The sequence below is a fragment of the Hyperoodon ampullatus genome (assembly GCF_949752795.1).
Source record: "Hyperoodon ampullatus genome assembly, chromosome: 2".
Taxonomy (NCBI): domain Eukaryota; kingdom Metazoa; phylum Chordata; class Mammalia; order Artiodactyla; family Ziphiidae; genus Hyperoodon; species Hyperoodon ampullatus.
The window spans coordinates 39,949,015-39,974,648 of NC_136915.1; the positions used below are offsets into that span (position 1 = coordinate 39,949,015).

The following is a 25,634-nucleotide window of genomic DNA, read 5'->3' on the forward strand; positions in this document are numbered from 1 at the left end:
CCCTGGACTGGGGGAGGAGACTCTGGCCAGCAGTAGTTCCCATCTGATGGCTCCCTGAAACACAATAAGCAAGCAGTATTCCTGCTCATGTCACTCTGACATAAGGGATGTCATCTTGAAAATCAGCCCAATGCCCTGCCACTCTGTCTTAACAACAGGTGACACTCAAGCTAGAACTCCGCAGCCTTTTTTCAAAACCATCTCCAGGCTGGAAGTTCCTCTTCAAGTCTAACTGAAGTAAGCAGTGTTGCAATCTACCTTCACCTCTTCATTTCCTGGGTGGAGCTTTTAGTGCATGAGTTTGTGTGTAACCTATAATGTAACCCTGTGAAGTCCACATGTTTTAGGTAAGGGAAGAATAAGAAAGGTGCAAGCCCTGTTCCAGGAAGCTGGAAGAGCAAGAACGTCTCGTGTGGGTAAGAGAACCTCGGGTTCCTACAGCCAGGGCCTGGACAGCCTGTGCATTCTGCCCAGAGAGCAGGTGGCGGGCTCAGCAGGAGGTCATGCGACATCACACAGGGCACAAAGAGTGAGACCAGTGAGGGCACCGGAGTCCGCCTGCCAAGAGGAGGCATCAGGGAAGCGCGGGCACGTCGGGGAGAGCTAGGGAGGGGCCCACAGGGAGAGCCAGCCGGAAAGAGAGGACGGATGCGAGGGGAGAGAGAGGCCGGTGAGCACTGAGTTCAGGTGGAGGGAGGAGAACGGAGAGACGCGACAGATACAAGAAGGTGGAGGTAAAAACAGGACGAGAGAGACGCTCAGAAAAAGACAGAAGCACAGAGACGGAGATGAGTAAAGGCTTCGAGAGCCGAAGAGGAGACCGGGCCTGGGTGGGGGAGGTCCTGCTTGGGGAGAAAGGGGTGGGGAGGGAGCAGGAAGGCGTTGAAGGAGCATCCTCCCCCTTGTCTGCCAATCAAGGAGCTCAGAATCCGCTTCCCCCAGGGCCGGGGGCGGAGAGCTTCCCCCACCTCCCCTGCCGCCCCGCCGGAGCCCAGAGGCTCCCCCTCCCAGCGCCGCCCCCTAGGGACTGGCTGTGCAGCCCCGATAGATGGTGGGGGGCCCAGCTGGTGTGTTATCAGCCTTCTCCAGGAGCCAGCCCGAGCCACTCAGCGGCTGCCAGTCTGCGATTAGGCCCCCGGAGAGTCATTAAGCACCGCCCTGGCCCGGGCCCAGCCTCCTTTCCCTCCCTCCTCTGGCCAGGCTGGCAGGTGGGAACTGGCGATAAGGACTGGGGGCTCAGGCAGTTCTGGGGTCGGCAGCTCCATGCCCCCTGCCCCCTGTCAGGGCAGGAACATGGGATTGGAGGGAAGTTCAGTGCTAGCCCAGCACGGCAAGGACCCCAGGATGGAGTTCCCACCATCCTGGTCCTGCCCGTGGGGAGGGGGCTGAGGAGGATCCTGGAGAGGCCCAGGCAGCCTGCTGGGGATTCTGCCTCCCCGACCCGACCCCAGCTCCCCACTCCCCCACCCTCAGCGCCAGGGCAGGACAGCAGCTGCCACAGCCCCTGCTGGTAAAACCTCACAAGTGTGAGGGGCTGGAGGGAAAACAGGGATGGTATCTCTGTCTTCAGGCCCTGGCAGGCCAGTGAGGGGTCAGACTGGAACCCCCCAGGGACAACAGGGGGCAGAGGTGGGAGGGAATGTAGCTTCATGCAAGGAGGATCAGATCCAAGGTAGCCAAAGGCTGGCTGGCTGGTCATCTGACTCCGCCCTCTGGTCTAACCAAGGAAGACTTCCTAGAGGAAGAGGAACCTACACAGGGCCAAGGAAAAGGAATATTCAGAGTTTCAACTGGCAGAGATGGGTGAAAAGGCATCCAGCCATGTGCACAAAAGCCTAGAGTGGGAATCACAAGAGCTCCAGCCACAATTCACTGAGCTGAAGCCCAGAGAGGGGAGGCAAGTCACACAGCAGGGCAAAGACCCAGCCAACCCTCTGCTCAGGGATCTTCCCTCTGCTGCAGGCTGCAAATTAGACCCCAGTAAGGTGAGAAGGATAATTCGGATTTCAGATGGGTCTCCCCAGGGATATTTGGGTGAAGCCCTGGAACAGCAAAGGAGCAACTCTAACGGAGAAACGAGGGGCTGTGACAGGTTGGGACAGGTGACAGAGGGAGACTGTTCGGACAAGGTGGGCTGCCTCCTGCCTTCCAGCCCCTCTCCCCTGGATCTGGGAGTGCTCCTGGGGAAGCCAGCCTCCAGTTGTCACCCCAGAGAGAGAGACAGAGGCTGTTGCCATAAGAATGACAGTCACATAGGGGCTTCCCTGGTGGCCCAGTGGTTGGGAGTCCGCCTGCCAATGCAGGGGACGCGGGTTCGTGCCCCGGTCCGGTAGGATCCCGCATGACGTGAAGAGGCTGGGCCCGTGAGCCATGGCTGCTGGGCCTGTGCATCCGGAGCCTGTGCTCCGTGGTGGGAGGGGCCGCAGCGGTGAGGGGTCTGCGTGCCGCAGAATAAAAAGAAATAAAAAGTGTTAAAAACAAAAAAGAATGACAGTCACAGAGGTGAAGGTCCTCCAGGGTCAGCCAGCCCCGCTGAGTCAAGCCTCCTGTGTCCTCTCCCTCCTGCTTCATTCCCCCCGGGGGCCCAGTTCCTTGGCCCCGGCCCCCCCCCCAGGACTGGGAGTCAGTGGCATTAGGGAGGATGATGCTACTCGAGCTCTGTGGTGGGACTGGCCAGATCCTCCACAGAGGGTTAGCAGAGCTCAGAGAGGACAGTGACTCTCCAAAGTCACACAGCAAGTCAGCAGAGGACCGCAGACTCCGATTGGGGCTTCCTGAGTCCTAGCCCAAGACTCTTTCCTGGGGCTTCCTATGCCCAAAGCCCAGCCCAGAAGGGCTACGGGCAGGAGGACAGAGCTGGATGGACGAGAGATGAGTGAGCCCACTTCAGTGCCCGGCAGCATGGAGACAGGGGGTCAGGATGTTGGTGCTGCATGAAGACCCCAGAATCGCCCAGAATTGTAGTTGTGAAAGACAGGTCAAGAGAGGGGGGACTTGTAGGAGGGTCTCTGCCTGGAGCAAGGGGTGTGCTCCCAGGCCCCAGGGGTTCTCCCAGAGAGGGCTTCCTGGGAAATCCTCCAGAATCACCATGACAGAGGCTTTGGAAGATGATTCCAGAAAGCAAGATCAGGCCTCGATGGTAGCCTGAGGAGCTATTTCTGAGCCCTGGGAGCCTCAGACCCAGAAGTACAAAACGGCTTTATTTCACAGAAATGAGAGCCATTTCCACGGTTGGAGGGAGGGAGCTGTGAGGCAGGATGGGAGGTGCTGAGCTGATCGTCCCTTTCAGAAGGGTCTTCTGAACTGAATTGAGTGGGCGACCCCCTAGGACCCCAGAGCCACGGCTGAGCCCCAGCCCGGACGTAGTCTGAGCTCCGAGCTTGGCTGGAGGGTGGGGCAGGTGTGAGGGCTGGAGGAGTCAGCCCCTTACTGCAGCTTCCTGTACAGAGAAGGAGGGGCCAGGACATCGGGCACAAGGAAGCAGGGGTCACATTGGGGTGCTGCGGACCTTGCCCTCCTCCTCCGGGGTGTTCTCATAGGCATTCTCATGCTCACTGGACCTGAAAGAGGATGACAGGGGTCACTGCTCCTTCTATGCCATCCCCTTCTGCCTGCCCCATCCTGCATGTGTGAGGGCAGTGTCTTCCAGAATAAATGTCTGAGCCCCAGAAGGGGGTTCCCCGACCACATCTGGTCTTCTGCACCTGAGACCTGAGGCCTCTCACCACCACCCCTGAACCCCATCTCTCTCTTCCACCTAGCCCCTCCCCCACTGGGCCCACATTGAACCCACCTCCCCACTGAGCTCCCTCCCCTACAGATTCTCCCCCCACACACTAAGTCCCCCAACTCATCTCTTCAGAGTCCCCTTCCTGCGCTGAGCCTCTTTTCCCCACTGCACCCTTATGAGTCCCAATCCACCCCCTGAGCCCCTCCCCCCACCTAGTCCCCATCCCCTTACTGAACCCTCTCCCCAAACTGAGGCAGCATGTCTCCGTGGAGCCCTGCAGTGTTCTCACCATCTCCCCACACGGAACCCCCCCTTCACTGAGCCCTTCCCCATATGAGCCCCCATCCTCTGAGCCCTCTCCCCTTCAGAAGCACCTGGTCCTGAGGTCCCCAGGGGACACTGGAGCACAGGGTGGCCAGCCCTATGCTAGCACCTCACCTGAAACTGGCCTCCATCGAGGAGTACTTGCCGTCCGTTCCTACCAGGATCCCATCTGCTTTGTTTCCAACGGTCATGACCATGTTCACAGGCTCCCTGGGGACAGAGCTCACCATTAGGGCTCTCTGGGTCCCCTCTCCCTCTGTCCCCCCTCCTCCCTCTAGTCCAGTCAGGCCCTGTTCTATAGGCTCTAGGGCAGAAGCTCCTCTCTCCAGCAGGGCCCTGTCAGCAGCCTGATTCTGGCCATGGGGCCGCACACCTTTCTCCCTGCTCCGCCGTGGGGCCATCAGGTCCCAGCCTGAGATCTACTAAGGATGTACCCCAGGGCTTGCACCGGCCACCTCCTAGCCTCCCTCTACTGTTTTCCTCTGGCCTCAGCTCAGCTCCAGGGCAGACCCAGCAGGACTCAGTGTCTGCCCTAGATTTCTGCAAGGTTCTCCTAGGCGGTAGGAGCGGTCACTGAAGGCAGAGCTGGGGCCAGTGGAGAAAAGAAATATTTCCGACAAAAATCTCCTCGCCTCTTACTCAGGTGTGTCCTCTATCCCCAGCTCCCCAGACACCACTCTTATGAGGGTTACAGGGACCCCAACCACGGCTCATCTTTCCTCGGACTTCCCATGGGCACCTCAGACTTAATATGTCCCAAACTGCCCCAGATCTGCCTCTCGTGGTCTGTGTCTCAGTGGGTGGTCCCATCAGAAGCCTGGATGTTAGCCCTGTCCTTCCTCCCTCCTGTCCTCAGTGTCCCCACCCCCTCCTAGGAAGCTCTTAGACCTGTGCTCTCTCTCCATCCCCTCTGACGCCTCCACAGCTCAGACTCTCTCCTGACCTCATCTTCATCACTCACCTCACCTGCAGACTGGCCCTACCCAAAGCATCTGCCACGGGGCAGCCAGTGATTCTGCTCCGGCCACATCGCATCCCAAGACTGGCTTACAAACTTGCACTGGATTCCTGCTGCACTAAAGATAAAGCCCAAAGTTCGGGGCTTCGGTGCCCAAAGGTCTGCTTGGCCTGGGCCCTGCCGACCTCACCAGTCTATCTTGGGCCTCTCCATCCATGAGCTGCTTCTGTTCCCTCAGTGGGTTCTACAGTGCTGCTGCTGGTACCCAGGCACCAGGTCGCCTGTGTGAGAGCTGGGGGCAGATGCAGCCTTGCCCCAGAGTCAGCAGGTGCGGAGTGAGCTGGATTTCAGCCCAACCCCTTCTACCTTTGTGCTCTGCTCGGAACTCAGGACCCCCAGTGCCTCTTCCCTCAATGGCAATGCTCTCCCACCCCACTCTGTGCTGTGACTGGCTCCTGCCTGGGCTTCAGGATAAACATACAGTAGGAAGACTTCTCTGACCACACCCTCGCCCCCCCACCCCGGCTCAGGCCCACACTGCATTCTGCCTGCTCCTTTAGCATCAGCACTCACACTGCGATCACCCCTTCCATGTTTGCCTTCCCTTCTGGTCTGTGAGCACAAGAGTAGTGTCTGTCCCATTGCCCCTCTGTAGCCCCTGCATGTGACACAGCAGCAGACCCTGAAGAAGGGCAGAACATTCCTGTCCAGGGGTTTTCACAGCGTCCATCACAGACAGGCCACTGTCCCAACTATACAGATAGAAACACTGAGACTCCAAGAAGAAAGACAGCTCCCCAAAGCACAGCAAGTGCGCTCGCAGGGCTCCAGCAAGCCTCAGCTCTGGTCCCTGAGACCTCGGGCCTCAGTGTCCCTTCCACACAGTGAGAGGAATGGGCTCAGGGTTTCTGCAGCCCTTCTCACTGCTACCAGAGCAGTGGCCGTGGTCCTGGGACCTCCCGGCTTGCGCCGGTCCAGCTCCCAGGGCCCCCGCACAGCACTCACTGTTCTTCCTGGCACCAGAAGTGGTTGACAGCAAAGGCGATTGCGACGAGGACCAGGAACACAGCCACGGCAATAAGGCCCTGCATCCAGGGCTGCAGGTTCCCCAGGCCTGGAAAGGGAGGAGTGGGGGACGGGTGCTGTGGCGGGCTGGGCACAGTGGGGCTGCGAGTGCAGGTGGGGCCTCATGCCCCCCGGGGCTGGGGCCTGTCAGAGGCTACCAGCCTGCTGCCGGGACCAGTGGAGACCTTCTGGGGAACGAGGACCCATCTGACCCCTGGGCTTATAAAACGGACCGTGGTTTGGAGGAAGACAGGATTGGGAAGAAGGAAAGGAGCTGAGGAGGGAACAAGCCTGAGAGAGCAGCATCTGAGGTCCAGGCAGCCCAGACCGTCCCCTCACCCCACCCCACCCCACCCCTCCCCCGCTGTAGTGGGTCAGTGCAGGGCCCCCGGGGAGTGCGTAGGCCCCAGGGACCAAAGGGCAGCCCCCTGAACAGACGGCCTAGGCCTTTCCAGTGAGGGTGGCTCCCAGACTAGGCTGGCATATGGAAGATCCTGTTTTGTAAGAGGTTTCTGTGGGTTTGGGTAGGCGTGGGAGTGCAGTGGGAGTGCAGTGGGAGTGAAGTGGGAGTGAAGTGGGAGTGCAGTGGGAGTGCAGGCGGAAGGGGCTGCTTGGCTCAGGGTGCCAGGAGTGCCCAGAGAAAGGGGTGGGACTTGTCTTAGGAAAGTCAAGACAGAGGGGCAAGCTCTCCTCTGGGTCTTGGGGGCCGGGAGGGGAGCTTCAAACCTGAGCCCCTTTTGCCTTCTCTGGCTCAGCGCCCCAGGGACTGGGCCAGAGACCAATTTGAGGCCTCTTCCAGGCACCTTCTCTGGCTTTTGCCCCTTGACGCTTGGCACCACCTCTAACCCTCAGGTTTCCCAGAAGTCTCTGCCCTCAGCCACTGGCAGCCCCAAAGGGCTCTCCTCTCCCCGGACATCACTGTGCTCTGTGAGCCCGAGGGGGCCTGGCCCCCAGAGGACAGACACACAGTAGCAGTTAGAGGTCTCAGGAGGGGACAGAGGCCAACAGGAGACTTTTGAAGAGTCCTGCCTCCAGGCCAAAACACCTGCCTCCCTAGAGCCATCCTGTGTCTTGAGGGGCCCAGGCTGAACATCAGAAATCTCATTCTGGGCTTCCCTGGTGACTCAGTGGTTAAGAGTCCGCCTGCCGATGCAGGGGACACAGGTTCGTGCCCCAGTCCAGGAAGATCCCACATGCCGCGGAGCAGCTAGGCCCGTGAGCCATGGCCGCTGAGCCTGAGCATCCGGAGCCTGTGCTCCGCAACAGGAGAGGCCACAACACTGAGAAGGCCCGCGTACCGCAAAAAAAAAAAAAAATCTCATTCTGCCTCACTCCCGCTCCGAAGTCCTTCCCTGAGTCTACCCGAAAGCTCTCCTGCTGCAGGGAGGCCCTGCCTCTTCTCCAAGCGCTCTCTGAGCCTGGCAGGTGTTGGGAAGGAGGGAGGGCTCTGGGAACTCTGTGCTGCGGCCAGGTCAGCCCTTGCTTATCTCCTTGGGTAACAAAAGGTACTCAGTATGCTTACTGTAAGTTCCATACTTGCCAAAAAGCTGTATTTTGGACTCATTGTTTCCCCAAAAAACAATGGTTCACACCCATTGTCTCCTCAGGTCAGTGGTTACTCAAGCCCTGGGAGGCTTGTCCTTGCTTCTTCCAGACCCTGCAGCCAATTCCTTCCAGACACACCAGGGACACTGCTCCTCCTTCCAGGTGGCTCTGGGATGAACATATAGCATAAGGGGCAGAGCCTGGGGCAGGAGACAGGTGATCTGAGCGCTGTCCCTTCTTGCTCTGCTGTGTGACCCACACAAGTTACTCCACCCCTCTGATCTTCGATTCCCACAGAGGGCTTCTAAGACCTGAGAAACAGAGTTGAAGCAGACATGCGTGAGAGCTCAGGGCATCTGCAAAGGAGGGGTGCATTGGGAGCATCTCTGCCAACCCGCTCTGGACCCAAATCCCACCTGCAGAGTCCCCACAACTCAGGGCTGACACCGGATGGTGGGTGTGGTGCTTTACCAGTGTGAAGCCCTTCCCCACCCCTGAGTGGTAGCTGCCCTGGGAGGTGGGTGGGGCAGGTTTATTGTCCTCATTTTATGAATGAGAAAACTGAGTCTCAGAGAGGGACAGTGATTTGCTCAAGGCCACACAGCAAGACAGAGACAGAGCTGGACAAAGAGCTCAGGCACATGGTGGGGGCCACACTGGGACCCTTGTCTTCTGGGTAGCAAGCTGAAACAACTTAGGCCAAAGCCATGGGCAAACGCCTGACAGCACTGCCTGCCCCTGAAACAATCCTGCCGTTGAGGGAGACACTCGTTGAGGCTCACACACTACTCCCACCCCCCTTATAGCCCCCGACGCTCTGTCCTCAGCAACCAGCCACCTCTAGGGCAATTTCTGCTCCTGGAATGTGGGTCTCAACTCCCCTCCCCGACCCTAGACCCTAGATCCAATATTTCCCCTGCTGCCCCCATTTCTCACTCGTGGGAAACAAGTCACAGACAGAAGCCTGTGTCTGCCTTTGGAGGTTCCTCTGGCTAAGCCCGTCCCAGCTCCCCCTCCAAAGTGTAGGTGCCAAGGGTGATGAGAGGGGCCAGAAGGCCACCCCTTCCACCCCGGGGCTCCCAGCACCCAGGCCGGCCCTCTCCGTACTGCAGCCCCTATCCCCACCCCAGGCTGGCCCAGGCCTGTGCTACCTTGCTGACCGCTGGCGGGTGGCACTGCCGTGAGCAGGCCCAGGATGACCAGGCCGAGGGCTGACATGGCTGCAGGCAGCTCCTGGGCCTTCTCTCCAGCCGCTGGAATCTGGGCTCCTGGAGCTGCCCTGGGGCCTGTCGGTGTCTGCTGAGATCAGCCTGGTCTCCGTCTGACCCTGGAGGAGAGGTGCTAGTAAGGAAGGAGGAGAGGGAGGAGGAGGAGGGAAGGTGGAGGGAACCTGCCCTCCCTCCCGTGGTAACGTGCCAGGCCTGGCCTCCCCTGGCTGGAGCCCAGCCCACTCAGGCTGGCTTTCGAGGTCATCTTCCAGAGACCAGGGGTCTGAGGTCCTGGGAGATGTGGGGGAGAATCGGGGCCTCACCTCCAAGCCTCAGGCCTCCTGGAGTCTTGCGTCAGCTCCCCCTTCCTGGCAGTGGGGCTGGGCTCTGGGGATAGGAGTGACACATTCTTGCTCCTGCCTTGAATGAGCCCAGTGGGCGGGGCCTCTGGGAAGGCTGAAGGTGGGATTAATTAATTTGCTGCTGGCTCGGGAACACGGGGAAATTCCTGGAGGCTAGGGAAAGGTCAAAGCTGCCCCCTCCACGAGAACCTGGCCTATTTCCTGTTCTTCCCCTCACCTGTCCCCACTCAGCCAAGCCAAACCCTGGGGCCCCAGTCCTGGGGCACAGACCTGGCTTCTGTCCCTGCACGCCCTGCCCAGCTCAGTAACTCTCTAAATGCAGCCTCTCCCATGGGGATCACAACAGAGTGCCTGAGGGTCCCAGTCCCAGCCTTCCCCACCCAGCCCAGCTGACCTGACCCAGTTCAGCTCCTCCTCTTGGCCCCAGAGGTGGTCCCTAGAAGCTGGGACAGGATCTGGGCTTGGTCGGAGGCCTCTGCACACACCTTCTGACCCCTCTCCACCCATCACAGGGAAGGAAGTAAGTGAACACAGCCCTGCTCTAGAGGACAAAAGAAGGACACCCCAGGTGGAAGGTCCAAGTCTGGGGCCCTGAACCCCTGGGCCCTCAACTCCCAAGATCCCATGGAGCCCATGAGACTCTCCAGCTCAGGAACTGAGAATGACCCAAGTACCTGTCGAGGCCCCGGGGCCAAGGGCCATACTGGGTTTCCTTTCTCCCCACCCCCTACCCTCCCCCAGGAGTACAGGAAGCCAGAGATGCTGGAGTTTGGCTCCACAGATGTCAAGAAAGAAGGAGCCAGAAGACTGGGGCAAAGTCTCAGAGATGGAGGGTCCCCAGAAGCCAGGGCGTGAACTGGAAGCCCCTCCACAGCGTCCCTGCCCAGAAGCCACCAGACGGCTGCTCACAAGACCTCCTGGGCAGCCCTATCTATTGCCAGTGGTAGCACCCAGACATCACTCCTCGTCCCTGCTTCCTGTGTGTGTATGTGTGTGCCCACTACCATGGGTGGTACACACAGCCGTGCAACGATGGGGTCTCAAGATGATGTAGGGGAACCTGGCTTGGAGGTGAGTGATGCCTCCTATACCTAGACAGTTGTCTGTCCTACCCCAACTTGGTGTCTTCAGAGTGTTCTGGCACAAAGTTTGGCTAGAGTAGGCACGCTGTGTGTTAATGAACAGCCAGTGAATCACTGATTAGAATGCAGGGAACTGGGTTGAATGTAACAAACAACCACTGACGCCTTCTTCTAAGCAGGGGAGTCACAGGGTCAGATTTGCATTCAAGAAAACACCTCTGGACAGCGCAGAGAATGAAAGGGGAGCACAAAGACCGGAGAAAGGGAGGTCATGGGGAAGCTGCTATAACAGCTGGGGACGCGGGCTGCAGCAGGGCAGGGCAGAGGGAATGGGCTTGAGCCATATTTAGGAGGATTAAATGGATGGGACATGGTCACTAGAACACTGACGAGCTGGGCGTGGGGAGTGAGGGACGGGGGGAGCTGAGGGTCATTCCCAGTTTCAGGCTTGGTGGTGCCTCCGAAGGGGCCAGACCAAGTTTCAGGAGGTAGGGCGGGATGATGAGCTACAGGTTTAGATGTACTGTGCTTGTGGATGCTCCAGAGGGACGCATCCAGAAGGCAGTGGGATCCCTGGGTCTGGAGTAGAGAGGCGCATTTTGGGAGCCGCCTGTGGCATGGCGTTGGTAGCTGAAGCACGGGAGCACATGGTCTCCCCAGGATGTGTCTGTGTGGGTGTACGCATGCTCATGTGGCAAGGAGAGAGCCAAGGCAAGGAGGGAAGCAGTGAGGGACCCGGACACAGCCGAAGGCATAGGGTCTTTCAAAGGAAGAGGAGTCAGGGTGTAGCAGGAGGGGAAACTCCAAGAGAGTGGGTGTCCCAGAAAGTGTGGAAGGTGAGATCCAAGAATAGACGACAGGCAGGGACCCCCCTCCAGCCAGTGCCCCCCCAGAGCAGCCCAGCCTCTCCCATCAGTCCCCAAGTCCCAGCGCCTGCCTCTCTCATCCAAGCACCCCTCTTCCCTATAGAACCCAGGGAAGGACAAGAACTCCCTGGGCCGTGCTTGGGGACCCTGCGGGAGGGGAGTGAGCAGGAAGGACATCAGGTGACCAAGAGGAGGAAAACACACCTCCCAGGTCAAAGTCCCAAGCTTTAGAGCAAAACAAGTTGTTCCGGAAAAGGGGGGTGTGGGTGGACACTTGGCTTTGAGGCTGGTCCCTTCTCTCTAGGTGTCCTCATCCAGCTGAGGGGGGGGGCATCTCCCCAGCTATATGGACACAGCCCTGAGTCCCCATGGTAACAAGTTGGAGCCCCTGCTGGTCTGGCTTGGGTCCAAGATCTGGACTCAGGCCTCAGCAGCCCCAAAGGGCTGGACCCCGTGTCCTCATCTCTGAGCCACTGTTCCATCAACGCTCAGTTCCTCCCTCCTGTTCCCAGCCCAGCTCTGCCACCCCGTGTCATCCACACAGCTAGGTCTTGTGTGATTACCCTTCAGAAAAGCCAAAGTGGGCCTCACTGCTTCTAGGAGTCCCCTTTATCCGCACCCCATCCAGCCTGCCATTCCACTTGTTGCCAGCAGGTGGCAGAGTCTAGCCCTGATCCCAGACTAGTTGGGGAGGGCATAGAGGGGAGCCAGTTTGCAGCTGAAGGTTCTGCAACTTCCTCTCTCCAGCGCCCCACTTCCGACCCCTTCCAGGGGTAGTTTGAGGGAAGGGAGGGTGGACGCTGACAAATAGCCAGTGATGCTGTGAACAGCGCACCTGGCATGCTCAGGGCTATGCTCTAGGGAAGCACTAACAGCTAAATCGTTAGGGATGGCTTCCTGGCGAGGCTGATGCTAGGAAAAGTTTAGCTGAATTGTTGGACCTAGCAGAGAGACAGCCTGGGGGAAGGCATCCAGGCAGAGAGCTCAGCCTGAGGAAAAGCACGGAGGCACATTCTCGTTGGGGCTTAAAGCACAGTAGTAAAATGTTTTTTAACTCATTCTTATATTTCATCTTGCTAATGTCTTTGCTGAAAGCCTGGGAGCTCCTGGGGACTTTGTTTTATTCATTCAAACAGATCCTACTTAAACCCCTTCAGGGCTGCCAGTTACTCTTCAGATAATACGCAGACTTCTTAGCATCGGCTTGAAGACCCCACCACCTGCCTTTACCCTCCTCTCCAGCTTCATCTGGCCCCAGGGCCTTCGTCACTTCCTAACAGCAGCCAAGCTCTCTCCTGCATCAGGGCCTCCTCCACACTTGCTCTTCCCCTCTGTTTGCCTGGCGGATTCTAACCACTCCTCCAAGTCTTGCATTAGGTGTCACTTTCTCCAAAGGGCTTTCTTTGATCTCCCTTCTCCCCCATCTGAAGTCACTCCTTCTGTGAGTCCCCCACTCATCTCTTCACAGCCGTTATCACAAATTGCAATGACATGTTGATATGTGTGTTTACTCATTTAGTGTCTGTCTCCCTGGAGAGAAGGCATCGTGTCCATTTCAGCCCCAGCACACTAGTACTGAGCACACACGCAACAAATGTAAGTCTCAGCATATCCAGCGCCTACCTCTGGCCTGGCAGAGAGCAGCTCAGAGAATGATTGTTGAATGAGTTAGGTATTTTAGCTCTAAGTCAGGACCTTATCTTTCTCTGTCCTCTAGCTGTGGGCGCAGAGCATGGATCTGCTTTATCTCTGGGTGAGAGGAGACAGGGTCACGGCTGTTCAGAGAAGCTGGACCTGGCCAGCCCGGGATGAGCATGAGTTCCCACCCCTAGAGGTGCACAAGCCAAGGCTGGGAACCAGGTCCCCCAGTGGGGGCAACTACAGAAGGAGTTCTGGCCCTTCCATCTCTGGAAGCCTGTGATTCTGTGACTCTGTTAAAAGACTATGGTAGATTTTGTATTTTAATCAGGTTCTGAGGAAGTGGGCTGGTTAGGGGTGAGTCTCTCTCCTCTCAGACTCAGCATTTGGTTCCCCCAGCTCACTTCACTTAGCACTCCCTCCACAAGAGCCCATGGGCAGTACTCAGGTTCACGAACTTGCATGAGAAAAACATTACATCTGTATCTCACTAACCTCTAATTGAAATTCACCATATTCTGCCATTAGGAATGAAGGCATCAAACCACAGTCCCTCTGTGATCTTTTCCTGTCACCATACAATTGTTGCAGATATCTGGATGGATTATTTCTGCTCATCACTATGGAAATATAACAGTCATTGGGACTAGACTTCCACTAGATCTTATCATAAAGTACATATAGTTACTATATTGCAAACTAGTATTTTTAATATTTTAATAACTGTATTTCAATGTAATTGGTTTTCTTGCAATGCCACACATTTTATTTTATGCATTTAAAAACATTACTGGGCTTCCTTGGTGGCTCAGTGGTTAAGAATCCACCTGCCAGGGACTTCCCTGGTGGCACAGTGGTTAAGAATCTGCCTGCCAATGCAGGGGACATAGGTTCGAGCCCTGGTCCGGGAGGATCCCACATGCCACGGAGCAACTAAGCCCATGTACCACAACTACTGAGCCTGAGTGCCACAACTACTGAGCCCACATGCCTGGAGCCCGTGCTGCACAACAAGAGAGGCCACCATAGTGAGAGGCCCACGCATGGCAACAAGGAGTGGCACCTGCTTGCCACAACTAGAGAAAGCCCGCGTGCAGCAACAAAGACACAATGCAACCAAAAATAAATAAATAAATTTATTAAATAAAAGAATCCACCGGCCAATGCAGGGGACACGGGTTCGAGCCCTGATCCAGGAAGATCCCACATGCCGCAGAGCAACTAAGCCCGTGCGCCACAACTACTGAGCCTGCACTCTAGAGCCTGCGAGCCACAACTACTGAAGCCCGCGCACCTAGAGCCCGTGCTCCACAACAAGAGAAGCCATTGCAATGAGAAGCCCATGCACCACAGCGAAGTGTAGCCCCCACTCACCGCAACTAGAGAAAGCCCAAGCACAGCAACGAAGACCCAATGCAGGCAAAAATAAATAAATAAATAAACAAAATCTCAAAACTAACTAACTAACTAAATAAAATCTATTCAAAACTAACTAACTAATGGACATATATACACTACCAAACGTAAGGTAGATAGATAGTGGGAAGCAGCCGCAGAGCACAGGGAGATCAGCTCGGTGCTTTGTGACCGCCTGGAGGGGTGGGATGGGGAGGGTGGGAGGGAGGGAGATGCATGAGGGAAGGGATGTGGGAACAGATGTATATGTATGACTGATTCACTTTGTTATAAAGCAGAAACTAATAAAAAAAAAAAAAACTAACTAACTAAATAAATAAAAGCATTACTCTGAGAAGGGGTCCATAGACTGCCCAAGGTTTCCATGGCACAAAGAGTTAGGAAGTCCTGACACAGGGAGCCGGGGGCAGGTCTGCTCAAAGCAAAGCTACGTGATCTCAAGGTCAGACCTGGAGAAAGATTGGCACTCTCTGGACAGAGGCTTTCTGGGGCTCAGAGCTGGGGGCTACGGTCAGATTGCCCATAGAGGGCCCCAGTGCCCGGGGGGCTGGAAGGAGCAGAAAGCAGAAAGGAATGTACTGGCTGGACTCCTGGGTCCTAGGTGACCCCACTGGGCTGGTGAGATTTAGGGCCAGGACCCCCCAGTGGGGGAAGATCAATCACCTCCTGCTGCCCACTCACTCTGCCAAGAAACTAAAGGGCTGGTCCTGGGCCAAGAGCCCAGCCTGCCAGCAGAGGTCCCAAGACCAAATTTTTGCCCACTGGTTCCAGCACAGCCTTGCTCCCCGGCCCCAGGCTGTAGGTCAGCAGTGGAATCGCACGGTGGGTGCTGGTTCCTAGAATCACGGTCTCTCCTGGCCTAAAGGCTCATCCTGGGTAGTGTGATCTTTCTCTTCACTTTTCAGCTGGGGAAATTGTGACCCAGAAAGAGACAGTCACTAACTGGAGGTCACACTGTAAGTTATCAATAGTAGGCAAGATAGGGCTAAACCCCAAGCATTCCTATGTCTAGCCCAGTCCCACTGTGAAGCACCTACTTGTTGGTCAGTTTCCCAAACAGCAATCGGCTTGCTTTCATTCATTCACTCAGCACACATGTACTGTTTCCCATGGGACTGGAGACAGTAGTGAACAAGGTAGAGCTTACGTTATACTATTATCTAAGTACCATTGCACCTAATATTTCAAAGGAGATGGAAGGGCGTGAAGAGTATATAAATGGGTATGCCCTCTAGTTTATAAAATCAAGAAAAAGGAGTATTAAGTCTAAAATTCACTTCTTCATTCATTCTGCAAATGTTTATTGAATGCCTTCTGTGGACCAGGCACTCTTCGAGATGCCAGGGATACAGCAGTGAACAAAACAAAGTCCCTGCCCTCACAGAACTTATAGTCTAGAGAGGTTAGCCAGGAAGCAAACAAATAAACAGATAAAATAGGTCACATGGCAGTAGGGGAAAGACCAGATAGGATCAGGAAGATGGGGTCCTCGCAGGGAGTGGTGTGCTGTTTTACACAGACACTTCAGGGAAGGCTCCTCTAGAGGTGACATTTGAGGAGAGCTGAGAGTAGGGAAACAAGATATTCAGCGTTCAGAGGGGAGAGGATTGCAGGCAAGGAGAGCAAATAGCACGTACAAAGGCCCTGGGAAGGAGCACGGAGGGAGGTGTCATTGTGGCTGAGGGAAGTGAGCGCAGGGACAGGGCAGGAGAGGAGGGTTGAAAGGCTGCAAGAGGCCACTCCTCTGGGGCCTGTGGGTGCCGTAAGGACTTCAGCTTTTAGTCAGACTGAGACGAGAAGCTCTTCGAGGACTATGAGCACAGAAGATGTGATCTGGCTGCCGTGTTGAGAAAAGGCCACGGGAGCAAGAGGACCAGAAGCAGGGAGGCCAGTTAGGAGGCTACTGAACACTCCAGGCAAGAGGTGTCAGTGGCTTAGGTCAAGGTAGCAGCCATGAACTGGGGATAATGTGATCTGAATCTAGCTGTCTTTTGAGGGTAAAGTGACATGACTTTGAATGTGAGGGAAAGAGGATGGCATCAAGGTTTTTTTTGTTTTTTTGTTTTTTGCCGTACGCAGGCCTCTCACTGTTGCGGCCTCTCCCGTTGCGGAGCACAGGCTCCGGACACGCAAGCTCGGCGGCCATGGCTCATGGGCCCAGCTGCTCCGCGGCATGTGGGATCATCCTGGACCGGGGCACGGACCCGTGTCCCCTGCATCGGCAGGCGGACTCTCAACCACTGCGCCACCAGGGAAGCCCGGCATCAAGGTTTTGAGTCTGCTCAGCGCGCTAGGCTGAGATGGGGAAGGTTCAGGAACACCAGGCCATTCTTGCTCAGAAGGGGCAGGATTTGCGAGTTTGGTTTGGAGATGGGTACGTGAATCTGGAGTTAAGAGGCAAGGTCCAGGCTGGACATGTACATTTGGGAGATGTGGGGCAGCGATGTAAGGCTCCCCTGGGTCCCAGGAGAGAAGATCTGAAGTGCTGGGCTTGGGCAGTGGTAAGGAGGAGTCCTTCCAGGCTGGGTAAAAGCCTATGGGAAGGAGCCCCAGCAGGAGGAACTGATGGGAGATGGGCTTGGCCGGAGAGCAGAGGGTCGTTGGGAAAGGGGTCTTGAGGGCCTTGCAGGACCTGTTAAGAGGTTTGGTCTTTACAGAGGATACTGAGCCATTATGGGGTTTTAGGCGAGGAAGTGCCATAGGCAGTCTTGCATTTCAGCAAGATCTCTCCAACCACAGCTTGAAGAATGGGTTAGATAAGGCAGGAAGCTGTAAGCAGGCTGTGTATGGGGGTAGGGGAGTAGGGGCGCAGGAATCCAGGAGAGAGATGGTGTGGCAAGGCTTAGAGCAGTGCATGGAGAAAAGTGGGAGGATCAAAGATCAGTTTAAGGGGTACAACTGGCAGGCTGCGGTGACCGCATGGATGCAGGGAGGAAGGGCCTCCAAAGAAAAGAGTTAAGGCAGCACCCATGTCCCCACCTTGGACAATGCTTGGATGTTGGTGCTGTTTTTTAAACCAGAGAATACTAGAAGAGAAGCAGTGAGGAGAGAGCATGTATTCCTTCATTTAACAAAACATTCAAAGTGTCTGTTCTGTGCCAAGCACTGTTCTAGGCACTACAGCTACGCAGCCCTGCTCTGGGGGAACTCACATGTTAGTGGATAAGACAAGCAATGAGCAATGAAACATATCCGGGCTTCTAGTGCAGGCAGGCTGAGTTCGCAGGGCCTGGAGGACATCTCAGGATGCAGCTAGGGGTGTCGGTTTGGCGTTCCTGAGAGAGATCTGAGCTGGAATTAGAGGTTTAGAATTTAGCAGCTCATGAGTGGTGGCTGAGGCCTTAGGCAGAGATGATATGGCCATGATAGGGAAGGATGAGACATCAGGCTGGGACCCAGCCTTAAGAAATGCCCTAATTAATATGGGGACATGTGTATGCATATGGCTGATTCACTTTGTTGTGCAACAGAAACTAACACAGTATTGTGAAGCAATTATACTCCAATAAAGATCTATTAAAAAAACAAACTAATTAATTAATTAATTATTTAAAAAAGAAAGAAATGCCCTACTTAAATGGATGGAGAGTGGGTCTCCATCTGAACTGAAGGGAAGATAAGCCGCACATACGGCCTTTATCCCCTTACGATCTACAAGCATCAGGCATGCCTCACATTTCAGGGCCTTTGGAGTCATGTAACTGATTTTATTTCATCCTAACTAAAACTGTTTTCTTCCCTTGTTACTAATTTTGCCATTGGTCTATTAAATATTTGGAGAAGCTGAGCTTTCAGCCTGAAAAGGAGCAGCCTCAGAGGGCTCTGTCTCCAGATCCGAGAGCGAAATTGTGCTCTGTGCCCTCTGAGCGCCGAGCTGGGGATGATGAGAGGAGTCACACAGAGGCTGGGTTTGGTTCAGTGAGAGAAAGGCTTGTCTAAAAGAGCTGTCTCGAGATAGCAGAGATGACTCTGAAAGGTGCTCAGCTTCCCATCACTAGAGGTGTGCAAGCAGGAGCTGTGAGCTTGCAAGGGGGAGGTAGAGCACAGCAAGGGGCAGGGGAGGGATGCATAGACTCCATGCCTAGTCCCTGGGGACCAGGAAGTGTGAGTTGAGGGTCAAGACCATCACCCACCAGTAGTTTTGTGATCTGAACAAGTCTCTTCATTTCTCTGAGCCTTCGTCTCCCAGCAGTGCTGTAGCAGATTGGTTGGAGGATAATGCACCTGAATACCTTGTAGCTTTAGATACTTGATAAATGTTAGGAGCTCTCAGATCTGAACAAGGTGTCAAGTGTTTGAGCTGTACTGCCCTGTCCCAAACCGCTCCTTTTTCAGAACGGAAGCACCAGCAGGGTGGAGAGGGGTACATTCTGCTGGCCACAGGTTCACCACCTCTAACTCGGTCTAGAAGGAACCACACACAAACTATCGGGCCACTTCATGCTTGGAGCTTTTATCTGAAAGGTCAGACTTTGACCTTCAATATGAAAATAACTTTCAAAGGCTGCACGCAAAAGTTAAACAAAATGCAATTGCAATTTCACAGTTGGGAAAAGAAAAACATGGGTTTTTTGGGGGGGTGTGGTTTAAGGGAGGAAATACATGAAAACATTCATTGGTGACCTGGGCTGAGTTTGCGTTTGTTTGTTTTCTCTTTCTGTTCTTTTTTTTTTTTTTTAAATTATTTATTTATTTATTTAATTTGGTTGCACCGGGTCTTACTTGTGGCAGGCGGGCTCCTTAGTTGTGGCATCCATGTGGGATCTAGTTCATTGGGAGCTCGCAGTTTAACCACTGCACCACCAGGGAAGTCCCTCCCTGTTCTTTCCAGATTTTCTATAACAAGGAATGTTTGTTTGGGGTGGAGGATAGGGGGCAGTGGCGAGAGACCTTGTAGTTTAAAAATAAAATAAAATGTGCATTAAAAAGGCAAAATCAAGTTACTTTTCCAAATTTTTACTGATGCCCTTAAATAGCCCAAAAGTTAACTCAGAGCCTTTCTTTGCCAAAGAATCCATCCCTGGCCAGGCAGGGCCACTAGAGTTCTGTGGAAGAGCCCGGTCTGTATATTATCTGGCTAACTGGAGGCTCCCCCCACCATACTCTTCTACAGAGGCCTCTCAGGTGCCAGGACACACACAGGAAGTACCTGGGTCCTGCCATCCAGCTCAGTTCATGGTGACAGAGAGGTATGTCCCATCAGTGATGCTGCCACTTCTGAAAGGAATGCTTACTGTGGGCCAGGCACTGTACCAGGCGCCTCACAACAGTATGAGGGGAGTGTTATATCCCTGTTTTACTGACAAGAACACTGAGGTTCAGAGAAGTTAAACTCGTTAAGTAAATGGATCCAGAACTTGAATCCACATCTATTTGATTCTAAAGCTCTTAAGCATACATTACAATGCCTCCTCACATAAACAAAACCAAACCAAACAATACTAAAAAGCAATGAGTTCTGTGAAGGAGGTATACAATTAGAACCCCAAAGAAGTAGCTATTAAACACCTCTGGGAAAAGGAAGAATCAGGGAAGACTTCCAAGAAGAGGTGACATTTGAGTTGGGCATTGAAAGATGCATAGGAATTTACCAGAATGATGTAGCACACAACCAGACAGAATGGATGTTCAGTAGATATTAATTTAATCAACTAATAGAGATTTTAACTGAATTTACAGATGAAATAACATGATGTCTGGGACTTGCTTCATAATAATCCTCTTCAAGGACAGGGAGTGTGGGGAGGGATGAAGGTATGAATGAGAGAAGATTACCCATGTGGACAATTGTTGAAGTTGATGATGGATTCCTGTCATTTATTATATGATCCTCTCTATTTTCATGTATATTTGAAAATGCCCACAATAAAATGATGGTAATGATCCATTTGTGCCCACTCACCCCAAGGATCTGATGAAATAACTCAGTAAACATTTACTGAGCACCTGTGTACCCCACACACACACTGGGCCTGACAGAGGCACCAGTGACACACTGTCCCAGCAATGACCAGCTCACAGACAAATAGGGAGATGAGGCCAGGATTCAAACATGGGCAGATGGCAGGCAGCACCCAGATATGGTTCAAGGGGCTCTGTGAGTTCAGAAATAGGAGAGACCCCGGTCCGGGGCGGGGCGGGGGGTGGACCAGCAGATGCAGCCTCAGATAAAGTTTAACACACAGAAGTGTTACTGGTGGTGGGAGTCTACAAGGAGGGCATCTCGGGTTTATACAAAGGCTTAGAGGAGGGAAAGTAAGGATGGATGTGGAACACTTGGGGAGCTCAACAGGCCCTTAAGAGAGTTTGGAGGAGAGAGAACGGGGCCACATTTTTCGCTCGGATCTTAAACTAGCCTATTTTTTAGGATGCTCCCTGGAAAACACAGCTGGGGGGTGGGGCACAGGACCATAGTTGCTCCCCCTTCCCTCTCCAAAACCCTGTCCACACCCCCAGAGCACGGGGAGCCATCAAAGTGAGTGACGGCAGGCTAATCACGGCCACTTGGGTGTGAGGAGGGTCCCTAGTCTCTCTCTGAGGACCCCAGCATGGACAAGTGCAAGACAAAAGCGGTGCCTCCCCCTCCTCGCCTGCCACTGCCTTCATTAGCATCAGACAGAAAGCCTGCCAGCCAGCCTCCCCGCTTAGCCGCAGCCGGGCGACTGGACCGGCAGCCCAGCTTTGGCCGAGCCCCAACCGAGCAGATGTGAACCCTGAAGGGGCCTGTGGCCAACCCTGGCCCCCCTCCTCAAAAAATAACCAAGCCAGGCAGTCCCCACCCGGCTCTGCCCACCCCATAAGCCTCTCCTTGCATTGCCCCACGGAACCTGCTGCGGCCGCCAAAAAGCCAAAGGGAGTCCAGTAAGCGTATGATCCCTGAATGACAACTCCTAGGGCGATGGAACCTGAGGATCGTAGAGACATCAACTTCTACCTGTCATTAGACTCACGGAGTTGAATCACAGCATGTCGCCCCTTGTTTGGACCGCTGTTCTAGAATGCGTCATTGCTCAACAACAGAATTGCAGCCTCAGGACCTAGAGTCTTGAGCATGGAAGGCAGGTAGCAGGCATCATAGCTGTGAGGTCCCAGGAGGTCCTGGGAGAGATTGCCTGGGGGCTTGGGGCTGGGAGTGCCAGTGTCTGTCTGGATCCCACCTATTCAGGGGTAGTGGGGAGGGGGCGTGAGAGTGATGAGGAAGCCTGATAGCCCATTGAAGACAACCGCTCGCGGGGGACTGATGGAGAAGGGGCGGAGCGCTGAGAGAAGGAACTGGGGCTGCCGGTGTGGGAACGGCCAGAGGGCAGAAGGCCTGGCCCCCGCCCCCTCCCCCCGCCGAGATCCCGCAGAGCCTGGGACTCGGGAGCACCACAGGTCCCAGGCTGCTGGGGGTGAGCTGGGGAGGGCTGAGGACCCTGGGCTCCCGGGTCTCAGCTGGCTGGGCTGTCACCAGGCATGGGGTGGGAAAGGGTTTTCTACCCTGATCCCGTAGCTCCACTGGGTCTCAGAAACGCAAGGGTCTTGCAGGGGGCAGGGGGTGGTGGCAGTTATGGGATAAGAAGGGGGTGGGGGCCAATTGAGGGAGGGGGTGTTATCTTCAGATCACCATCTGCAGAACTGAGACTGAGTCAGGAGAGATTGTGTCTCCCCCGTAACAGGGACTCACAAAATAACATATAACAAAACCTCCCCCCAACAATGTATGGGGGGGCGGCCCTCCTCTGATTGCTCCTCTGAGTAGGCTTACACTAACAGCCAGGGACTGGGTGGTGTCCCTCTCAGTAATCCCGGCAGTATCCAGGGGCTCATCTGCATTGGGGTGAGGGAACGGGTTCCCCAAACAGCCCGGGTCAGAATCCCAGCTGGGCTTCTCTCTCAGCCACTCGACCTTGGCCAAATCGCTTAACCTCTCTGACCTCGGAGTTTCCTCATCTGGGAAATGGGAGTGACTGTCCCCTCACACCGGGTTCTTGGAAGGAGTTAGTGAGATGGCAGAGCTGAAAGCACAGCCCTTCGGTATAAACTGCAGACACTGAGCACAGGTGAGGCTAACCTTGGCGACCAATATCTTCTTCCCAAGCTCCCCAGGTCTGGGGCCAGGGGACCCTTGGCCTCGCTCTACCAAAACCGGCTCTTCCCTGAGGGGATGGCAGTTTAACAGGTCTACATTAAGGTTAATTCTAATTAAACAAAAGTAAAAATTCAGTTATGCAGTTGCACTAGCCACCTTTCAAGTGCCGGAGAGCTGCACGCTCTGATTGAGCGGCTTCCATACTGGACAGGGCAGATGGAACATGCTCAGTTCCGTTGCACCGCACAGGCCTAAGGGGGTGAGACAGCTCCAGGTTGGGGGTCAGGACAGCTGGGTTCTAGCTCCAGCTTAGTTCCTAGTTCATGCTGAGTTTAGACATTCCCTTTGCCTCTCGGAGCCTCAGTTTCCCCATATGGCAGCCTATCCCACACTCTGTGCAAGGCAGAGCAGAGTCAGTGCTTGATGAGGACCTCTTGGTTGATCCTATTGCCCCGCTGCCTTGGATCAGGCCCACGTGGAAACAGGCGGTGGGTGAAGCCCTGCTCCTGTGGATGCTGAGGGAACCACCTGCCCACCCACAGGCTCTGGCAACTCCAGAAAACACCCTGGAGTCCCGAGCTTGTCAGGCCAGTCTCCCTGAGTCTCAGCGTCTCAGACAGTTTTCTCCAGGCCAGCAAAGCCAGAGCCAGGAGGCAGGCCATGCAGAGGGCCAGTGTGTATCTCTCCGTGGGCTTACACAGGCCTGAGTCAAGCCTGAAGACCCCAAACTCATCCCTCCCAATGCGGAGAGAGGCCCAGGCAGGCAGGGCCTTGGACAGGAGGCGGCCTCAGGGGCTGGTCCAAAGGGGAGGGGAGGGGAGGCACGGAGAGCGGAGAGTCAGAACCACGCTATCAGCACTGCCCGTCCTCCCCACTTCCTCTCTTCGAACGGATCACATCCTGTTATTGTGTGGACAGAGAAGGCCAGGAGCTGGGGAGGGAGGCAGGGCTCGGACCAAGCGAGTGGGGAGAGAAAGGAGGAGCCAGAGGGAATGTCCTGCTGGGCATAGATAGCTCCAGCAGCCCAGCCCTGCCCCAGGTGGCCTGGACAGGAGTAGGGCCTCCAGGACGGAGGACCATCATCCCTGGAGCAGCTTGCATCTGCCATTGAGAGAAGATGCTGGGGCTCGGGACAGGCTGTGGGAACCTGCAAAGGCACCTAGAAGAATGGAAATGACACGGTCTCTAGGAAGCCTTCCCCAGCCTCCTCCCAGGCTCCTTCAATTCAGCAAACATTTACTCTGGGCCTCCACTGCCAGAGCCAGGTCTCCCACACCCACTGGTTTTCTCTCTCACAGCACTTGCCTCCAGGGTTGTCATACTCTGGATCTCTTCCCCTACATCTCACTTCCACCCATCCTGCAAGCCCCCTGAGGACAGGGACAAGGAAGATCCCTTGCTGGCTCCCCAGCATTGCCCAGCATGGGGCAGGTCCAGAGGAATTCCTGCTGCTGTGAATGATTAATGTTCCCACTTCCCCTCTGCCCTCTTTCTCTCTTCTGCCATTCCAAATACAGCCCTATCCCAAACCCATTTCCAGCGAGAGTAATGGTTCTTTCTACAAGACACAAGCACTTACATATATTATCGAAGTCCCATGACAGTCTTGTAAGATACGTGTTAATAACTTCATTTAACAGATGAGGAAACTGAGACTAAGAGAGATTAAGTGATTTACCCAAAGTCACACAGCAGGCACAAGAAGCGGCAGCCCTGGAACTTAACCCCAAAGGCCAGGCTCTTTCCGTGGCCCTGCTGCCTTTCCTGCTCAATCCCATTCCTGTCCTGCCTCTCCCTCCCTGAGCTGACACCACATCAACTGTCCTCACTGCCTGCGAGCCTGTCCTCAAGCCGAGCCTGTAGCTATCGGCAAGCTCTCCAGCGCCCACACTGATTGCTCATGGTCCTGGGCAGATTGCTGGACAAACCGAGCTGCTATCTGCCCCCAGCCTAGCACAGGCCCACCTGCTCTAAGAGCACTAACTACCTATTGGCTATTTCTTCTTCCTCTGCTGAGGGACCCTGAGCACTGGCTCTGGATCAGACCTGAATTCAAATCCTGTGTAATCTTGGTGAAGCCCATACCCTCTCTGGGCCTCATTTCCTCCTCTGGACGATAGAGAGGGTGCCTGGGTGATCTTGACTGACTCCTGTCCTTACAGTCATGACGGCTAAGCCTCTACTGCTGGACACTGTGCCCAGCACCATGGCCCGTCCCCAGCAGTCTGGTCACACAGCCGGAGAGGGGAGAGCTGGTTGCTGGGGAACACTTAGTTGTTTTGCAAGCTGGGGAAAGGGGAGTGGGCAGCATGGGGAGGTAAGGCTGCTATGAGCGGACCAGATCATCAGCTTCCTGATCTTCATTATCCGCACCTCACCCCAACCCGGATCCAGTACGAGAACCAGGCTAGGGGGGCCCAACCCAAGAAAATACATACCCCACCTTCCTATCCACCAACCAAAGCAGCCCAAGGTCCTCTGCCAGCCCAAAGGGGCAGAGCTGTCCATCTGCCCCTGACCAGCCCAGGACCATGGTTTTAGGCGGAGGGCATCTTTGCAGTAATGACCCAGCCTCCCACCCATCCACCCCTCTACCCTTTCATTCCACACTGGCCTCAACACCGAGCTGAGAGATTCCATGCAGGGGAACCTCTTCATTCAACAAATGTTAAAAGGGCCCCATACCGGGTCTGACACAGGACGCTGGAGGTGAACAGACAAATCAGGCACGGCCTCACCTTCAAGGAGCTCGTGTTTTAGTGGGAAAGCAGATAAGTGGACAAGCAGACAGAGAGTGAAGGAAGGCCTGTGGGGACACAAAAGAGGCAGCTGACCCCAGTGAGTCAGGACAGTCTCCTGATGCTGAAGACAACTTACCTAGATGGAAGGAGGGTGGGAACAGAGGATGGATAGAAACCAAAAGTGCAAAAACTGGACAGATAAAAATAATTGTAGCAGGAGCAGAAAGGCTAGTGAAACAGGAGCAGAGAGAACGAAGGGTGGGGTGGTGAGAAATGAGGCCGGAGAGACCATTTGGGCAAGGCCCTGTGGCCGCCTCTCCCCTTCACAGGCACAGCCTGTGGGGGTGGGGGACAGGAGGCCCGGCCCTGCCCTGCCTGCCACTGTCCATGGGATGTGTGGCCCTGGGAAGATTCCTCTCCTCTCTGGCCTCAGTCTCCCCATCTGGAGATGGGGCACCAGCCAGCCTGGGCAGTTGATGGCCTCGTAGTCTCTGCCTGGTGGCCACAGAGCTGATGGGCTCTTCCTGAGCTCTCTGGACATGGACTGCCTCTCTCTCTCCTGAGAAAGGTCCTCCTGGAAATGGGTGCTCCTCCCTTCCGATTCTGTGTCCACGACAGTCAGACTGTT

At 55.1% G+C, this 25,634-nt stretch overlaps 1 protein-coding gene across 1 annotated transcript; it reads right to left on the minus strand.

Annotated features, from left to right (window-relative positions):
- Positions 1 to 3,179: 3,179 nt before the first annotated feature.
- On the minus strand, positions 3,180 to 8,840 carry PDZK1IP1 (PDZK1 interacting protein 1; the record flags this gene model as incomplete). Its single annotated transcript, XM_079697535.1, has 4 exons — positions 3,180 to 3,560; positions 4,169 to 4,264; positions 6,018 to 6,126; positions 8,774 to 8,840. The coding sequence occupies 4 exons, from the start codon at positions 8,838 to 8,840 to the stop codon at positions 3,488 to 3,490; spliced, it is 345 nt and encodes a 114-aa protein (XP_079553661.1). The 3' UTR covers positions 3,180 to 3,487.
- Between the last annotated feature and the right edge of the window lie 16,794 nt (positions 8,841 to 25,634).